The sequence below is a fragment of the Etheostoma spectabile genome, chromosome 17, assembly GCF_008692095.1.
Source record: "Etheostoma spectabile isolate EspeVRDwgs_2016 chromosome 17, UIUC_Espe_1.0, whole genome shotgun sequence".
NCBI classification, from domain to species: Eukaryota; Metazoa; Chordata; class Actinopteri; order Perciformes; family Percidae; genus Etheostoma; species Etheostoma spectabile.
The window spans coordinates 24,334,755-24,355,357 of NC_045749.1; the positions used below are offsets into that span (position 1 = coordinate 24,334,755).

The following is a 20,603-nucleotide window of genomic DNA, read 5'->3' on the forward strand; positions in this document are numbered from 1 at the left end:
TTCTCAACCAGTGGCCTTTATTTCCCTGTGTAGTAGGGAGAAGCAGGCCCAGAACAGAGCCTGGCTGCATCCCCCCCCCCCCCCCCGCCCCTGACCTCATGCTGCTCTCAGTTTCTCCTCTTACCTGAACGACTGTTTAAATGCACTCGTTAATTCTAGACACTTCCCCTTTGACATTTTCTAAATTATTGTTAATCTACAGCAAATTCAACTCAACACTTCCTGCTAAATGTTCACAATAAAAGACATCCAGCCTTCTCTTTATTGTTGGGCTTTAGTGTGAAGAGTTTTGATCAATCTGGTTTCATTCACAGAAGTTTAACATTGAAGTTTGGAAAGTGAAAAGACTGGTGATATCCACTGGAAATCCAATCCGAGGACTCTGGTTACCTGGTCCTCAGATCTCTGCAGGGTAAATCAAGACAGCTAGCTAGACTATCTGTCCAATCTGAGGACTATGGTTACCTGGTCCTCAGATCTCTGCAGGGTAAATCCAGACAGCTAGCTAGACTATCTGTCCAATCTGAGGACTATGGTTACCCGGTCCTCAGATCTCTGCAGGGTAAATCCAGACAGCTAGCTAGACTACCTGTCCAATCTGAGGACTATAGTTACCTGGTCCTCAGATCTCTGCAGGGTAAATCCAGACAGCTAGCTAGACTATCTGTCCAATCTGAGGACTATGGTTACCTGGTCCTCAGATCTCTGCAGGGTAAATCCAGACAGCTAGCTAGACTATCTGTCCAATCTGAGGACTATGGTTACCTGGTCCTCAGATCTCTGCAGGGTAAATCCAGACAGCTAGCTAGACTACCTGTCCAATCTGAGTTTTCTGTTGACGACTAAAACTACTTCTGAACGTACACGTTCCACCAAAACAACTTCCTTCCTGAGACTATTTAGCAGCGGCACCGTGGCTCCGTCCAGAGCTTAGCCCCGCCCAAGATGATTGGTTTAAAGAAATACCAATAAACCAGAGCAGGTTTTTCTCAGAGCTGTTTTGGAATTTCCTGCTCTCCAGTCCCCCATAGGTCAGGACTGTCAAGGCTGCTTGCTATTGGTCAATGAAGCTAATTTGTGTGTCAACGTTAACAAAAATCAAGCTTGAAACAAAAGATTTGCACAGATTCCATTTGTCTCTGTGAAAGGTTCCAATAACTGCAGTGAGTTTATTAAATGAATTGGGTTTTCTACAACATGTAGCCGTATGTACTGTAGTTCTGCTCTGGTTCTGATAGGCTAGAGAACTGCTTTTACACAGCTGTCGATTTAAACTCTTGGCCACACGTTAATAAGTGATGTCACTGCAGGTAATTTAATCAGCTGTCAGAGAGACAACACCTGCTGGGACATTACTAATGCTTCTGCTTCTAGTCCTGCCCCCAGTCATTCAGGGTTAAAGGTTCTGAGTACCTAGCAGGGCTTATAGGTCTGACAAATGGATGCAACTACAGGCAGCTCGAATCCCACCAGTTTGATGGATGAATGGTTTCCAATTGTAACTCAGAGTAAGTAGAAAAAGAGCCTCTCTGAAGTAGAACACACTTTTCCTCTGTCCATCAGCTGCTTGCTATGTTCCTCACACTTATGTTTTACAAAATATGCCAAATATGGCTAAATACACACATAGCTCCTTACAATAGACCTTTTGCATTTCGACATGTCGACTGCATTACGCTGAGCTGATCCAGTATTGGGCACACTGCAGAGGACACTCAGACAGAAACACAGGGACAAGCAGCTAGACGTCTGTTTTCTGTGCTGGTTTGGATTCAAATAGAAATAGGTTGGAAGTTTAACAAGATTGCACAATGAACTGCAGTTTTATCTATGCTACACACACACACACAGAGGCATAAACAAATATCCAAATGTATTTCATTAGAATGGAATAAAACAATAAAATAGGCAAAACATAAGATTCAAAATAAGATAGCAACGAGTGTATGGTATGGTACTGAACAAAAGTAAGAAAGATTCCCAGTTTTAGTGCAGCGGGAGGGGGAGCTGGGGGGGGGGGGGGGGGCACAGCTCTGCAGCCCTGGTGGTAGAAGGCTGCGGGGACTAACCAGACCTTCCTCGGCAGCGCTGTGGAGGAAGGTCTGGCGTACAGATAAGGAGCTCAGGGACGTGCACAGACGTTTTGGGCTCAAGGAAAAAAAGCCAAATAGAGCTCAACAGCTACAATAGAATCTGAGTCTAATAAGGTCAACATAAATAATCCAATGTTAAAAATATTAACACAACTCTGACTACCTAACCAATGTATCTTATTTCCCTTACACACACAGTTTAACAGCTTTCAAAAATAATCAGTTCACATAGAGACTTTTAGTATTCAACAGGTTAATCCCAAAAAGGGGACTGTGCATATATATATATATATATATGTAGATTTAAATATATATATATATATATATATATATATATATATATATTTAAATCTATATTTATATCTATATATATATATAGATGTGTATATCTATATATATATCTTTAGGAGAAGTGACGGCACATAGGAGACGGGCACAGTCAAGAATTATTATTTTGCAAATGGCATTACATCATCATTAAATCTGTTATTGGAATAAATAACACTTCACATCTTTTTGAAAAATCTCAACAGAAATCTTCACATTAAACAGTTTAGTTATTTTACAGTAAAAAAACACCTTTGATTATGAGGAGCCTACAATCATAATGACAAAGTTATTGTTTAATGCAGGACACTTCCATGTCTTCTTGGAAATAAAACTAAATACATATTTAGATGTATTTGTGTCAGGGTGCATCTGGAGCCATCTTCTAAATGAATCTCCATATTTAAACCTAATATTTAACTCTGGGGACGTTCTGCGTTGACATGTTTTAATTAGTTTGGTTACCCTGGTCAGATATATGCATATTAGCACACTGTAATTAGTTGGCGCCTAATATGTGTATCCATGTGGACGTGATGACGTAATTAGACACAGACTCTACTGTAGCTCCTTACCTGGGGTGTCTCCATATGGTGCAGTACATTAGCCTGCAGGACCATGATGCCTCAGCTAAACCATAGCTAACTTTACATAAAGCTACATACATTACATAAGCTAGTAGCTCATGCATGTTAGCAACAGACACAAATTAACTATATTTGTTTGGTCCTTTGGCTAATTAGATCTGATGTTTAGATTTTTTAATTGAATAAATACTATTGATAGAGAAGCTGTGTACAAACAGTAATATATACTGGAGCCTCCAGAACCAAGTGCACTGTCTCTCCAGGGACCCGAGTCACGTTTGATGTGTATGTGTGTGTATGGGCCTGGTTGAGCTCATCTGGCAACACACAAGATCTGAAAAGAGAAGATTTCAATAACTTTATTGTCCCATAGGCATTTTGTCTAAGGCAAGAAGCGCTGACAAACACATGCATAAGTTATCATTCCACACGGACAGTACAGTACATGACAAAATGTTACAATACAACAATATACCCAATGTGCCCTATTTTAAAAAGAATGACAGAAATGGAATTGCACTAATAAAAGAATGCACATTGGTGATATAAGAGCTCTAAATGACACAGGTTACAGCCCAGCATTCTAGGGATGAGGACTGGACGGGTTGCTGGTTCAGCAGTGCCATTAAAGCTTTGCACCTACCGGCTCTATAGCATCTGGCAGATAGGAGGAGAGTGTGTGAGGCTGCTGCTGGAGGCTGCTGCTGGAGGCTGCTGCTGGAGGCTGCAGCTGGAGGCGGCTGTTGGAGGCTGCTGCTGGAGGTCGGCTGCCGGAGGCTGCAGCTGGAGGCTGCTGCTGGAGGCAGCTGCTGGAGGTCTGGTGTTGGAGGCTGCTGCTGGAGGCGGCTGTTGGAGGCTGCTGTGTGAGGCTGCTGCTGGAGGTCGGCTGCCGGAGGCTGCAGCTGGAGGCTGCTGCTGGAGGCAGCTGCTGGAGGTCTGGTGTTGGAGGCTGCTGCTGGAGGCTGCTGTGTGAGGCTGCTATTGGAGGTCTGGGGCTGGAGGCTGCTGCTAGAGGTCTGGTGTTGGAGGCTGCAGCTGAAGGCTGCTGCTGGAGACTGCTGCTGGAGGCTGCTGCATGAGGTCTGGTGTTGGAGGCTGTAGCTGGAGGCTGCTGCTAGAGGTCTGGTGTTGGAGGCTGAAGCTGGAGGCTGCAGCTGGAGGCTGCTGCTAGAGGTCTGGTGTTAGAGGCTGCTGCTGGAGGCTGCCGCTAGAGGTCTGGTGTTGGAGGCTGCTGCTGGAGGCTGCTGTGTGAAGCTGCTGTTGGAGGTCTGGTGTTGGAGGCTGCTGCTGGAGGCTGCTGTGTGAAGCTGCTGTTGGAGGTCTGGTGTTGGAGGCTGCTGCTGGAGGCTGCTGTGTGACGCTGCTGTTGGAGGTCTGGTGTTAGAGGCTACTGCTGGAGGCTGCGGCTTGAGGCTGCAGCTGGAGGCTGCAGCTGGAGGCTGCTGCTAGAGGTCTGGTTTTGGAGGCTGCAGCTGGAGGCTGCAGCTGGAGGCTGTTGCTGGAGACTGCTGCTGGAGGCTGCTGCTAGAGGTCTGGTTTCGGAGGCTGCCGCTGGAGGCTGCTGCTGGAGACTGCTGCTGGAGGCTGCTGCATTAGGGCTGGTGTTGGAGGCTGCAGCTGGAGGCTGCAGCTGGAGGCTGCTGCTAGAGGTCTGGTGTTGGAGGCTGCAGCTGGAGGCTGCTGCTGGAGGTCTGGTGTTGGAGGTCTGGTGTTGGAGGCTGCTGTTGGAAGCTGCTGCTGGAGGTCTGGTGTCGCTGGTGGGGAGCTCTCTCTCCAGACTCGGGGCTGCATCCCATGTCCCTTCCTTGATTGCTCTTCAGGACTCAACTGAACCGGATACTGGAGCCTGAACGTTGCTTTGGCCCCCCTCTCTTCATCAACACCTTTCCCCAACCTACCTGCTTTCTCACTTTGTCTTTCATGATCTGTTTCTTCCCCTTCACAGACACAACAGACACACCAGACACAACAGACACACCAGACAACAAGGTGAGTTCATTAGCAGTAGAAGTCTATAAATGTTAAGGATACTATTACAATGTGAAGAGTGGTTGTTGACGAAATAGTGTACAAAGTTACCAGAAATCCTATTTGTAATCACTCCTATTCACACACACACACACAAACACACACACACACACACACACACACACACACACACACACACACACACACACACACACACACACAGAGAGCAAACCTCGACTCACTCCGACTCTTTAGCACATACACACACTTGATAAGTGATTCCACATAATAAATAATAAATATCTGGTCCTAACCTCTTTATCAGGACTTTGTGGGGGGGGCAGTAGTGTAAACAGCCACTTCCCTTCGCCTTTCTCCATCCCTTTGTCTTTAACCTTTGACCTCTCTTGTCTAGATGTCCAGTTCCTGTCTTCTTCTCTGCTACATGTCCTGAGGTCCCTGTCCCTCCGTTGTGGATCAGTTCTTCTTCTTGCCTCTCTTGTCCTCTCTTTGCCGTCCTGCTGCTGTTTCTGCCGTTGGGGGTTAAGGTCGAGTCAATGCCCTGCCTGCTCTCCCAGAATAATTACTGCATCCTTTCAATCACCATGGAGTAAAATGAACATGAACTTATAGATAAAACTCATAAATATGTCAATAGGCACGGGAGACAGAACAAGGTCAACAATCAGTCACATCAACAACAAAATCTCTTTGGTATTAAGCAATATACGTGAAATATTGCTAAGATTTATTCAAGCACGTAGCTTAGCGTGATAGGGTTGGAGATGTCGTGCTAATCTGTTGCTACTTCGGGATGCTAGCAGCTACCAGTGTGCCATATGGCCAAATTCAATTTAGACAAAGTTATATTTCATTGTGAGGGGGGGACTTGTTATTTCATTGTTACGGGGTTGAAAGAAATACAAGGACAGGGGTAAAAGCCTAAATGTTTATAAAAATAAAATGTATTTTCCTGAGAAAATGCATTATGCATGAAAAGGGGGCAAATACAATAATTTTACAAAAACAATAGTGTTTACTCAAAATGAGTCTGGCTATTTGCGTGATGGAATTCTTAATATTCTTAAGAAGAAAAGCAAACATAACTGTACTCCATGTTGCTCCATGCTTAAACTGCCTTTTGATTGACAGGTTGATGGATGAACCCACCAGCAGTTGGGGGGTGGGGGGTGGGGGGGGGCTCTTCCTGTGTGCGTCTGCCCTGAGCCATCATTAATGTCATTTTTTTTTCCTTTTACAGTTCCATTTGCATATTTTCCCAACTATGATGTGATACAAACAATCATACAACAGTTTGGCATCCTACTTAAAAAATTACATGAATATAGACATAGGCATTTCCTTTTATGAGCATGACAATGTTACGTAATGATGACATAACAAAAGTAAACTTAAGAAGAAGGTACTTTAATACAAAGTAAGAAAACTAAATAAGTAAATATTAGAATTATGTATGTGCAGTATAAGAATTGAACACACTACAGTCCCTGACAAAAGTCTTGTTGCTTATCTATTTAGTAGAAACACCTGCTATTAACCTGACTTTTAATTAATCAATTGGTGTAAGAAATAGCTCATATGAAAAGCTAAAACCCTCCCAAATGATGTTCAATGCCCTGAAATAAATTAGTTTCACTAAATAAAGATTTATTATTTAAACAAGACAGAAAGGTCAAATTTTGGCAAGACAAAAGTCTTGTCGCCTATACATAAATTGAACAAATTTACTACAAATACTAAAATATGTCAGCAGATTAAATAGTGGTGCTGTGAGATCCAAATGTAATATCTTGTATGACTTCCATGAGCTTGAAGGACTGGACCCATGCGGTTTGGCGAGGATCCAGACCATGTGTTGATGAAGTCATCAGGAATAGCTAGGAAAGCAGTCCTGCTGCCTCCCAGAGTTCATCAATATTCTTTGGTTTGGTCTTCCATGCTTCCTCTTTCATCCTACCCCACATCTGCTCCATGATGTTCATGTCTGGTGACTGGGCCGGCCAATCCTGGACCATCTGGATCTTCTTCGCCTTGAGGAACTTTGAAGTGGAGATGGAAGTATGCGATGGAGCACCATCCTGCTGGAGAATTTGGCCTCTTTTATGGTTGGGAATATAAGAGGTAGCTAAGATGTCTTGGTATTTGAGACTATTGATGTGGCCTTCCACCCTGCAGATCTCTCGCACACCCCCATACTGGACGTAACCCCAGACCAGGATTTTTCCGCCACCAAACTTCACTGTTTTCTGGGTGAATCTTGGATCCATGCGGGCTCCAGTAGGTCTCCTGCAATATTTGCGGCAACTGTGGTGTAATTCAACAGAAGATTCATCTGAAAAATCCACTTTCTTCCACTTCTCCAGCGTCCATCCTTTTAGCAGGCTGTGGGCCTTGGCACATGCCACACGGTTTTTCAATTGTCTTTTGTTTAGTGCCGGCTTCTGGGCACTGATTCGACCATGGAGGCCATTTCGAGACAGAATCCGACAAACCGTTCTGGTTGACACAGGGACTTCAGGGGACCAGGTCTCGTGGAGCTCTGCTGGGCTGGCCTTGGATTTTCGAGCCAACAAACGGTCCTCTCAAGCAGTTGTCTTGCGGGGTCTACCTGACCTGGGCTTGTCAAAAACATCTCCAGTGTCTTCAAATGTTTTTTTAATCCTCTGTACTTGACGCTGAGACACATTGAAGGTGTCTGCCACATCAGCAGTGGATCTGGTCTTCAGCCTCTTGATAATCCAAACTTTAGTCTCAGGGTGAATCTTAGGCATGTTTGCAGAGGTCTAGTTGCAGTTGATGTGAAGGTCTAGTGTACTGGGGTTGTTTTTATACACACCTGAGACCTAATGGATCCATTATTAGTCCCAGGTGAAGCTCATATGACAAGGAGACAACACTTATGTCTTTGCAAAAATTGACTCAATGGGCTTTACCAAGCTGTGAATATTAGAATACTTTCTGACAGGTTCGTTTTGCACTGAAACATTATTACAAAAGCTGTTCGGATTAAAATGAGCCATTTCTTGTAGATAAATCTTGATTAGAAATATATTTCAGCGGCACTTCACGTCAATTTGTACACAAGCGACGAGACTCGTGTCAGGGACTGTATATGTGTGTGTGCAAACCAACACTCACACCTGATAAGTGATTCTACATAATAAATAATATCTTGTTAAATATTGTAACAGCCACTTCCCTTCGCCTTTCTCCATCCCATTGTCCTCCACCTTTGGCCTATCTTGTCTAGATAGGCCACATCCCATTTATTAATAATATTTTCTCAGATGTGTCTAAATGTCAGCTGTGGAAAAGCTTTTTAAAATGTAAACATTGCATCATTTCTTGTCAGTAACTAAAACAGTAACATACATTTCCTCTTATTATATAATAACCATTCAACATATGTTAACTAATATTTGGGCTCTGTTTGTGTCTAGTTAGATAGTCAATGCCTGGGTACCTGGGTACCTGACCTGGTGGAGCACGCACCCACATAGAGAGGCTCAGTCCCTAACGCGGCGGCCAAAGGTTCGACTCCGACCGGCGACCTTTGCCACATGTCCTTCCCCCTCTTTCTCCCCTTTCATGTCTTCATAATAAACATGCCACACAAAAATCTGTAAAAAGATAGCCAATGCCTATTAGGCTCCGCCCCCTGGGCTTTAACTCAACCAATGAGATTACTCCTCCGGGATAAACATTACTGGATGAACGGTAGGATGTTGGTGCCTCTGGTGCAGCTCTGCGTCTCACAACCCTTTGGACATCATTCTTCTGTTTGATGAAGATTCCTGTCATGTGTCTTATGTTAATTTATGTTTAATATGCAGTACTGTAATATTCAAAATGTTGTCACATGTAGTGGTTTGGATTTCCTCAGAAACTTGCTAATGGGCTGTGGAAACTGTTCTGGACTGTATTGGATTTTAATAAAGTGGTGACATAATATAATGATATACAAAATCATAGTCAACAGACTGGCTGGTCTGAGTTGAGCCACCAAATACTACTACTACTACTCTGTTGGAGTAGTCTCCGTTGGACACGTTCCCAAACATAGGGACATGCCAGTGTGGGATCTCTTTGATTTCATGTTCTCCCGTTATTGACATGATGTTTGGAGTGAACAGAGGAGGAACACGCAGTTTCTCCAGCTTTATGGAAGACGTAGGGGAGTGAGTGTGGCGGGGGGGGGTTAGGTGTCCTTCCTCAAGAAAATATGACATACTAAAAAGTGGTAGTGTCTCTTTGTGGGATTTTGCCTCTTTTGTCTTTCTTATGTTTGTTTTTTTGCATCAGCAGTTGTCTTGTGTCTCCTTTTCGTCATCTGTGCTTTCTGTGGGGGTGTTCTGGTCTCTTTGTAGTCAGGTTGTCTCTTTCTCACATCATTTTGGACTGTTACCATATGTGTGTCTAAAACATTGGAAAAGATAGAACAGATAATAAATCAATAACAGTCAAAAAAGCTAAAGGACAACATTTCCTAAGACGTCCATGTACAGAACAATGATTAGATGTGTCTTTGAGTTCCATTCATTCGGTTCAGGTGGTGCAGGGTAAACCCTGGCGTGTACAGGACCTGCTGGAAATATCCACCAGATAAGAACGTGTTTGCTGATGCTGACTGCTTGCGCTGGTTGGCTGTTGACAGCAGAATGAGTTGCCATGACGGGGAAATGTAGGAGCAGACACTGTAATCAGCCTGTCCTTAGGGCTTCAATTACTTTGCAGATGCTCACACAATACCTTCCCTTCTTTCCCTCGCCACGGACAACCCGATCTGGATCTTATAGCAACAGGCAGCGCCACCAGAATCACTGAAGGGAAATATGATGTATTCTGATGTAATGTACTCAAATATATGAAGTATAATGCTAGACATTTTCAACAATTTGTTGAGCTAGGAGTGCGGGGGGGGGGGGGGGCTGCAGTGCCAAGTAGGAAAATGGGACATGACATCATTTAAAGTGTAATTCTGGCCAAATTGCAACCTTTGGGTCTTTTTGTGAATGTAACGAGTCAAACTGTCATTAAAAAGCATAATTAGGACGGATCGCCACTTTTAAGATTTACCATATTTTCGATTTTGGGTCAAATGGCCTTTTGAATGGAAGTGCTAAGGGCGCTACTATAATAGCATCAAAATCACCATTTTTAAAACACTAAGAAGACTCGACATAACATGAGACTTTGCTCCAGGTCTCACCAGGGGCTCTACACATGAACCCAGCATGGAGAACACTGCTTGTGTTGATCTCTGAATCCAACGTGACCGAGAGGAGAGGAAAGATCCTAGAGCTTTGTTACCTATAAATGCATGGATAATTTGTTGTTTTGTCTCATATAGAAAAATACCGTATCGGCGCCTATGGCACTGAGCAATCAGACCAAAAAATCCAAAATCCAAAAATTTTGAAAGAAAAATGCAGGTTTCCTTTGGATCTCAGATTGTTCTTCTGTGTGCGCTGAATAGACCACAAAGTAGAGGGACGGGAAGTTATTTAAGCTTGTTTATTAGGTTATGTACAATAAAGCTTCATCACATGAGCCTTTTGAAAACTGTGTACAACACCCCTCACATACACAGAACACAAGAAACCAACAGCATGTCGGCCTGCTGAAAGCCACGGTGTGCAGACGTATGGTAGGTCTGGGGCTGAGACTAGGAGTTGGTAGCAGCAGCAGCAGCAGCGCTCTCAGACCAACCCCCCCCCCCAGGTTCTCATTGGTCACCAAGAACCCTCAGGTTACACTACAAGGCGGATGGGAACACAGACTACAAGAAAAAAGAACCAAAATCACAGACAGGGGGATTCATTCCTGATTATCAGCTTCATTTCCTACAAAAATATTGCACAAAAAATCTGAATATACAGAGACAGAGAGATTGACAAGTATAGCAGCCAGCAAGCCATGATCTACAGGAGCAACATGTCTTACACAGAGAACAGGAAACAGGAAATGGGTCCTTGCTTCCTCGGACTTGGGCTGATTACTTCTATGTCTCCATTAGCTCGGGCTAGTCCTTTTGGAGCTGTGTTACATTGAAGGAAAAATGCATTTTGGGTGACGTCTTTTTATTTTTGTACGTGTTGAATCTTCCATCAGCTTGTACTTGTATGCAGGAATATCTAAAGATGTCTGAATAAAAGTGGAATCCTAGCCCTGATGCAGTGGATCCTAACGCCCGGTACATGGGACGCTGTGAGCGAAACATGATACTGCAAATATAAAAACTATTTAGACTACATTACAGGCTATTATGTTTTGAAAGTGTTTTTACTTCAGTCCCTTCCATGTTCACAACAGCAGATTTAGAAGTGAAGGAGGTCATCCGTGTACACACTCATACGTTCATCACCATCACCATACCACCGGGATCTCCAGGAGGACTGGAGAACAGGTTCCAACTTGTTTCAAAAATGATAATTTTTTTCTTTTTTAAACTGGAATCTTTTGGACAATTTGGTTTCGAACCCGATCATCTGTTCCATCTTGAACATGCGTAAGTTTTGTTTCCAACCACCACTGTGTTGCAGCCGTGGAGCACGGTATGAGTATAAATCAGACTTGAATTGAAATAAAACAACGATCTGTTAAATAAGCACTCCAGCCGTCAGAGAATGAAACTGGAGAATGTCTTGAATCCGAATTCTAAATCCAATTTTAAAATTCAAAACGATGCCCAACACTAATCTCCAAGTACGAGCTAGCTATAATGAGTCAAACGCAAAAACATTGCGTTGCTATGTAAAGTGGTGCTGTCGGATTGTCGGTAACAGTTGGAGAAATGGATGGACACCCCCCCATGGCGCTGTGGGGCCTTCCTGGTAGATTACTCTAACATCAACAGCATATTTCTGTGTTGGACCAAAGATAAAATGATTGCTTTTGAGATAACCGTCCTGCTTTTTGGTATCCTTCCTTGTAGTATTCCCGCTGTGTTGCCTTCTACGGTCTGATAAGCCTTCCAACTCAGCGACCTATTACTCCAACTGGACCTGCTGGGTCCCGTTTTATGATATAATCTACTCTACCTTAACTCTGGCCTGTACTGGTACGTCTGTTAACGGCGTTCCCCTGTCTGCATGCTGAATGTCCCCAAGCTGCTGACTGCTGTTGATAGTTTTAAAAGCCCTCAATCTCACCGAGTACACACTAACAAACTCATTTGGATTTGTGCTGGAAATATGTGATGTGGCACCAACTGGCTAAATACCAATCACAATCAACAAAGAAAAGGACATCACCACCTATATAGGGTTAGAAAATGTTTGGTGTTTTCAGGTAGATTTTTCATAACATATGTAAGGGAGATAATCTCTTGACAATTAAAGATAGAAAGATGTTCCCGCCTCACAAACCATTTTGTCCAGTGGCTCTCTGAGGGTCTAACAGATAGCATAGCATTTTGGCTGAGTAGCTGGTTATGATAGGATCAATGTAACAGGCTACAGTAATGCTCGATGTGTAGCGAGGAAATGGAGGAAGGCCGTGCAAAACAGCTGGACACACCAACAACTCAGAGGGGCGGGACATACATTCATCTGGGCATGGAAACAACTCATAAAGGCAAATGACCTGCAATAAATTAAATCATAACTCCTTGAAGCATGGAAATCATTTACACACACACACCGAAGACGGTAACATAAGAGGGTAGGGGAATAAGAGTCTGTACAAATATAATGGGAAGAAACTGCCCATTAAATGAATTATTAATGACACACACACACAGAGAGAGAGAGAGAGAGAGAGAGAGAGAGAGAACAATTACCTTGGAACACACTCTCAGGGAATTGAAAACGTTGGGTTAAATGATAAAACATGTTTGACCTAACCAATAACTAATAAACCAAAAGAACGGGGCAAACTATATCGAAGACTCCACTGCTGAAGTCCCAAAAGAGTGCTGTGAGCAACGGGTCATTACTTAAATCCAATTATATTACTGTAAAAAAGTGCTGAAAACTAAAGATACATATGACCGCTTGCTTTGTTTTGACACCATTATTGACTCTATTATTTCACCCGATATGGGCTTCTTGCTCGCAGCAAAACATATACTGAAAAATGATTTTCCTTCCCCAAAGTTAAGATGAATTAGACAAGTAGACCACAGAAATGTGCACATTTTCTTAAGTCCTTATGTTAAAGCAGTTACAGACAAGAAAGCAAACTGAATTAAATGCTTACAATGACATTATGAAGCCACAGAAAAACAGAACTGGAGGATACACATGCAGCACTAATGAGGCCAGATAATATCGAAGCTCTCAAGCTTCCCTTTGAAAACCAAGAGCATGGAAACGGCATCACATTGTGCAAATTAAACATCAATAACATGAATCCTTAGGGAGGACATTCCATCACCCATTCTTTCTTTTTCATGTAAAAATTTAAAAACATGTGAATTCAACACTGGACCCCAACATACCCATTATTTTTAAATGGACTGCTGAAATTCCCCGTTCTCAAAAACAAACTATTTTGTTGGGAGCCTTGAGCCCAAACCACATGTTCCTCATTTTATTCAGTGGAGCGCCTCCACACAGATCTGCTCCTCCGTGATGTCATCCAGCAGTTGCACCTCCACAGGGCTACATATGTCACTGTCATAGACCTCTGCCCCCATCAGGGCCTCTTCCTCAAGGCCTTCTCCTTTGCCTTTAAAGCCTTGCTGCTCTGAAGGAGAAGTGCTCTCCACAGACTCCAGGTCCTCAATGCCTGCCCGGTAGTGGATCATCAGCAGGGTGAGGGCCTGGAGTCTCTCCCCAGACTTGGCCAGGGCAGTACTAATTAGGGCCTTGCGCCGGACATCTGTGGCCTCCCTCTCCTCCAGCAGAAGAGCGTTATTGTGCTCCAACTCCTGATCAATTTCCTGCTGCAGCTTGTCCAGCATCAACTCAAGCTTCTGGGAGCGCTCATCTGTGGGCAGCCCCCGGTACAGGTCACGGCCTATCTCCTTCACAGCAATGAACACACTGTCATCCAAACCACCTTCCTTACGTACAAGTTTACTGCTGCCACCAGTGCCGATGGGCTGCTTTGAGGGGCTGGCGCCACTGGTGTAGGTCTCAGTGTCGCTGCTCTCATTGTCTGAAGTGTTGGGGGTATGCTTGGGTGAGGGCTCCACCGCTCCAGGCACCACGTCAGCCACCTGCTCAACCAGCCGAGTTTTGGGCACCTGGCGGAGGTTAAGCAGGCGGGAGCTGGTGTTGATGATATGCCGAGTTAGGCCAGTGGTGGCCCGGTTAATGGTCGATTTGGCCTCAGGGTCGGCTCCGCGACGTTCAGTTGCTGCCACACAGAAGGGATTTTCAGTGAGGCACTTGTCCTGGCACTTTTTGTGGCAAACGTAGGCGCAGATCATACATTGAGAGGCTGCCTTGGTCCAAACCTTCTTCTTGCAGTATTCACACCACGTGGGGTTTTGGAACTGGGTGTCCTGAAAGTTGTGACGAACCTCCACCAACTGCAAGGTTCCGTAGGCCAAGTCATCCCGCTGTGCAGTGGGGATGTGCTCCCTCTCCCTTAGATCCTCATCATGAAGACTGCCCTCCCGCTCTTTTTCTGCCAGCCCTCCTTGATACTCTAACTCACCCTCAGCTAAGTAACAGAAGTTGAGAGTAACATCTCCATAACACAGCTTCTCATTAAAGCCCTTGTGGGTGCCGAGGCTGCGTAGAGCAGTGCGGCTGACATTAGCTCTGGGCTCTGGAGGCCCTAACCTAAAGGTGCTCTGGTACTCTGCTGAAGATGTGGCCATGCATTCCAGGGCTACATGCTCCAGCTGGAGGCTGACATGGCCCAGGCACAACAAGCTGCCCAGCTTAAAGGGATCTTTGCACCAAAGGGCCACATTAAGGTACTTATGGTTGCTCTCCACCTCGAACACAACAGAGGCCTTGGGCCAACGTGCTGTCTTGTTACGAAACATGGTTTCTGGGGATTCCCAGAGAGAGTGGTCCTCTAGACTGTCCCGTGTGTTGCAGGAGCTCTCTGAAGCCTTTTCCTTAGCTTGATCGGCTTTGCTGCTGCTGGTCACAGTTGACGGGTGAGGCAGGTCTTCACTGGACTCTGCCGGCCTGGTAGACTGCTTCGCCTCAGTCTGTTTGACACATATCTTCTCAGTGCCGGCTTTGTCCTCGTTGGCTCCAGGGAAAGGATATTTTTCTGGAGATTTTTCAGACGCACTGACGGTGGTAGTCACGGTAGGAAGCACCACAGTGGTATTGGTAGTTGTAACAGAATCAACGCCTTCCAAAAGACTGGTTTCTGATGAGGCTGATGTCAACCTTATCTGAGGTCTTGGTGGCACTGGGGGGCGAGAAGGTGGAGGTGGGGGAGGGACAGTGGGGCGTTGCAGAACCTCCACTGAATCACTACAGGTCTTATGTGGTGAGGGCTTTGGTGATTCTTTGGGATGGGGCTTTAGTGGTGACTGGAGACCCACCAGGTTTAACTTGCGGTTAAGAATGGGGGATATGGTACCAAGGGGCTTAGAGGCCAAGTTGGCCACAGTCCTTTTGGGGCTTTGGTTTACTGTAAGTAAGGAATCCTCCTTAGTATCACTGGTATTTGTGGTGCTGCTGTTAGGGCCACTAGCCTGGCTCTGTTTGGAGTCCACAATCAACTCTTCAAACTCAGAGTCCATGTCTTTGCTGTCGGGTGTGTCAGAAAGGGTGGTGATGGGGGCTGGGTCTTCTTCATAACCCCCTGGCTGAGGAATAAAACCAGTTTCCTCTAGCGGCCCAAACCCTTCCTGAAGAGTTCCAAGGCTTCCAAAAGAGGGAGTCTGGTGACGAACCGGTCTCTCATAGAGTACCACCACTCTGTCTCCAGCCTGTTTCAACAGTTTGGGCACTTGGACTGAGGATGTCACTTTGACACCTTTCAAAAGTAAAGAACAGAAAAAGGTTTTCAATCAGTAATGCAAATAACTGACAGTTTCAAAATTTTCTGCTGAACAATAATTAAACACATCAAACCTCCAATGGCGATGAGCCGATCCCCCCTCTGCAGGTCTGCCAAGGCAGCAGGGGAGTTGGGGGTGACTGTCTCAATGCTGACGTGCACTGCATCCCCCTCGCTGGCGGGGACGTGCCGGAACGTCATCCCCACACTCCCACAAGGCCCCTTGATAACCTCCGTCTGATGAAAACATGCAACAAGAAAAAATGTATGACATCATGCAGTGGAAGGACTGTAGTGTGCAAGAACATCATCCATGATCTAAAGGTTAAATGATCTTCAGAGGAGAGCTTTCAGTAAATCTCCCTTTTTTACTAAAAAGCAGCAAATTCTGTAACTTTTTTCTGAGCGTTTCTTACTTCTATTTCTTATATTTATGGATAATCCTATGAGTATTTTAGACATTAAAAGATAAAAGAGATTTGAGCATACTGTGTTTTGAAAGACTATTTGGTAGAGAGGACTTTTAAAGGGTGGTTGTAATATTGTATGATTAATATCATCACAGTCATTTATATAATTATTGCATTTTGAAAAACGTAATATGGTAATGTTTATAAAAGTATTATCTATGGTTATCTATAAGATGGTCCAAATCGTTTGAGTTGTTACACCAGGGTTACCACAACAACCAGGATAAAATGAAAACACCACAGGAACAAAGATTTAAAAAGTGATTGACAAGGAGAAGTATTCAGAAAGGCAGGCGGGCACTTACAACACTTCTTCACACACACACACACACACACACACACACACACACACACACACACACACACACACACACACACACACACACACACACACACACACACACACACACACACACACACACACACACACACACACACACACACACACACACGTACTAAATAGATCAGTTTAAAAATTCAAGTCTAAGTATAAAGTATAGTATTTCTTCATGTTGAAGGTAGAGAACATGAAGAACTAACAGGTACTGCCAATCTTTACAGTCCAGAATAGGAACAATGAGAATAGACCGTAAACTGACAAATGCTTCAACACTGACATCTGCCTTCAGCCCTTTGATGAGAGACTCAAACTGAAAGTGGCAATTCTGTGGCAAGAGAGAGAGCTGCAATTAAGCCCCCCCCCCCCCATGGCTGCTGTAATAACAGCCACACAGTCCAAGTCACATACCCCACAGCACACCTGTTGTGATGCAGTGGTGACCTGTTTTAAGCCTGACAGGTCGTCTATCAAATGACAAGAGCATTTACAGAACCGAGAGACTCGGGTCACCTGTGCTGATAATCAGCGGTGTAGGCAAACCCGTGCACTTCAAACTGAATGGTGGAGATTGTAAGCTTACCAGATACATACGTACATGGTAGATATTTCCTGGTACAGAGAAAAGGCTAGTCCAAAGGAGGTGGAGGAGGAAGAGGAGGAGATGAAAAAGGATGAAGATGGTACAGGTGTAATGGTTTAACAGAAAGAGGAGGGCTGACATGACATGGATAGACGGAGACGAATGACTGTAATTTCCCCGGCTGCCATTTGTTACGGTTCTGGAGGAAGGCAGTAATTGAGTTAGGGCTGGCCAAGAACAAGCAGATGATCTATACAAGCTGGCACTGGGGTGGGGGGGCGGGGGGCCCTGATCCCCTAATCCTCTACACCTATGTATATTAACAATGATGTACAGCTCATTCATGTAGTTTTTTTGTTTTCTGCACTCTGGTACAGTACAAGAAACAAAATGAATGCTTAACTAAACAAAGCTGCCGTGTTAATGTACAGATTAAAGCACGTCGGAAATTAGATAAATCATAAAATAATGACAAATATACCCTCTATAATGCTTTCGACCCTGTGTGAATTGACTTAGACTTAGACTTAGCTTTATTAATCCCTTTGGGATGACTCCCGCAAGGAAATTACAGTTACCAGCATCCGATACAGCATATGAAGGAGAAAAAATAAGAATACAATAAACACAAAGTAATACAATGATGCACAGGACAACACACAGTACATGTGGTTACATGAAGGGATTATTTGAGGTGACTGGGGTGGGGGGTTAAGAAACACAAAAAGAAGGTCCCCGAGGCAGTCAGTTTGGAGGCGGGTGGGGATAGGGACGGGGTGTGTATGTGAGTATGTGTGTGTGTGTGTGTGTGTGTGTGTGTGTGTGTGTGTGTGTGTGATAAGGTGTGAGGCGGCAGACTGTCTGTGTTGTTGTTACAGGAGTTCAGTTCAGTTTGGCCTTGTCCTTGGGAGAGATAAAGACAGCACAGGAGGAGAGGCCAGCTGCAGGTTGTTTTCCCGGACGGGTGAAGGGGTGGGGGGGGGGGGGGGGGGGGGGGGACAAAAAAAGACAGTCAGTTTAAATCCAATTTAGGTCGATTCGGTGGTGTTTGTCCGAATCTGTGTCCATCAAATTTTCTCATCCTCAGCGTCATCCGTGCATCCAATTCATGTATTGTTTTCGACAGTTCCCCTATCTTCATTGTCAGTCCGGTGGTTGCACAAAGCAGGTCCACTGACTGAGCCCCGATGGCATCCATCCATCTCTGCGCTTCCACAGCCCGGTCTGAGATGTTATGAGACAGTTCACCGGTCTGATCAGTCCTCTGATGTAAAACCTTCAGCTCCTCGTCCAATACATTCAACCCTTTTTTAATTCCCCAGACAGCATTGAGGCAAATTTAGTGGCTGCTGCCCTACCAATTTCACGATGATTTAGGGAGATTCCAAGTCCCATGGCTAAAAAAACCTCCCAGCAGAATTCCAATTATCCACAAATCTTCTACAGCTCCCACGTTCAGAACATCCAAGCAGACCGCTCGCCAATTCTCCCAAGAATCGCGAGTGTAGCCCGCAGCGTATGTTCCACCCGGTGAAGCACACTTGGGTGAGAAAAACTTTCCAATAGCGCTGAGTGACCGCATGATCAATTCCATTTCGAAAGTTTCCCAGGAAAACAGCAGGCAGGTGGGAGAGAGAAAGAAAGTCTCCACACAACAAAGTAGACAAAAATAGGAGATAGTAGGGGAGAGTAGGAGAGAGACTGCACTCGAATAAGTAAAAAAGAGCTAGAAAACCGGAGAGCTACTGGAGAGGCAGCCGTCTTCCACAGCGCCTACATGGTTGGATTGGCTGATTAGATATTTGCATTAAAAAGCAGTCGCTGAGTGTACTGAATGGAAGTCTGCCAAGCTTTCTCCCCACTGCATAATCTCAAACTTTATTGCACTGCATGAAATCATCAGTCTCTCTAAATACTGGTAAGATTGTATATTATGTTCTATATTTTTGTCAGCCCTCATTCAGGAGACACCATATTTAATCTCAGTCGTAGTTTTTACAGTTGAAATGACGTCAAATGTTAAATTTAACAAAACTTTGGAACTCACAAAAAGCATCGTTACACAGCAATTCTGAAGATAAATACAGGACAAATTACCTGTGAGTATTTCACCCAGATAATCTTCATAATTAGTAAAATGTGTAAACCACGCAAACAACTACATGAGTAGCCTTCAAAACATGTTCAGTTTCAGAAATCACACTGGAGATATTAACATGCTTTTTATAGTATAAAACACAAAAACGAAATAGATGATAGATTTTTACATATGCCACTTTTATATTCTTAAAACATTCTTACATGTTTTCATTAAATGAAAAACCCTAGAGCAAGCCCTTCTGGCGCATGTGCCCTTGTTCTTGGCAATTAGAGTTATAAGATTCAAAACAATTGGTCAATAAAGCAATAATCAATTTTGATAATCAACTGATTCTACATTAAATTACCAAACATCTGTTGTTAACAGCAGAAGAAACCATCTGTAACATTAGGATTAGCAACACAAGAAGCCATTCAGTAACTGGTTTGGACAGTCCTATCCAAACCTTTCTAGAAATAACATCCCGACATACACACAGACAGACAGACAGACAGACATCCACACATACATCCAGACATACACACAGACAAACATACATACAGACAGACATAAAAACATCCAGACATACAAACATACACACATCCAGACAGACAGACATACAGACATACAAACACACAGACAGACATACATCCAGACATACAGACATACACACAGACAGACATCCATCCAGACAGACATGCAGACATACAGACAGACATCCAGACATACAAACATAAAAACATACAGACAGACATACATCCGGACATACACACAGACAGACAGACAGACAGACAGACATACAGACAGACATACAAACATAAAAACATACAGACAGACATACATCCGGACATACACACAGACAGACAGACAGACAGACATACACACATACACACATGCAGACATACAGACAGACATACAGACATACATCCAGACATACATACAGACAGACTAACATACAGACATACACACACACACATCCAGACAGACATAAAAACATACAAACATCCAGACATCCAAACATCCAAACACACACACATCCAGACAGACATAAAAACATACACACATCCAGACATCCAGAAATCCAGACAGTCCATTTGGACTCAGGTAAATTGTGATGTTAAATGTGCTGTTATTCTTAATGAAAATAGTTCTTATCAACACAAATAGTGGCCATATTGTCAAGTTGGTCATGTGGATCCAAGAATGGTAGAGTTTGG

The 20,603-nt window shown here is 44.1% G+C and overlaps 1 protein-coding gene across 1 annotated transcript in view; it reads right to left on the reverse strand.

The window, feature by feature from the left end:
- Window positions 1-11,041: 11,041 nt before the first annotated feature.
- The window catches only part of pdzd8 (PDZ domain containing 8), a 42,940-nt gene continuing 33,378 nt past the window's right edge, over window positions 11,042-20,603 (reverse strand). Inside the window, exons 4-5 of the mRNA XM_032541945.1 lie at window positions 15,991-16,153; window positions 11,042-15,892 (exon numbers count right to left, since the gene is read on the reverse strand). Of these exons, the coding sequence (XP_032397836.1) occupies window positions 13,533-15,892; window positions 15,991-16,153 (2,523 nt within the window). The 3' untranslated portion in view covers window positions 11,042-13,532. The remainder of the gene's footprint in view (window positions 15,893-15,990; window positions 16,154-20,603) is intronic.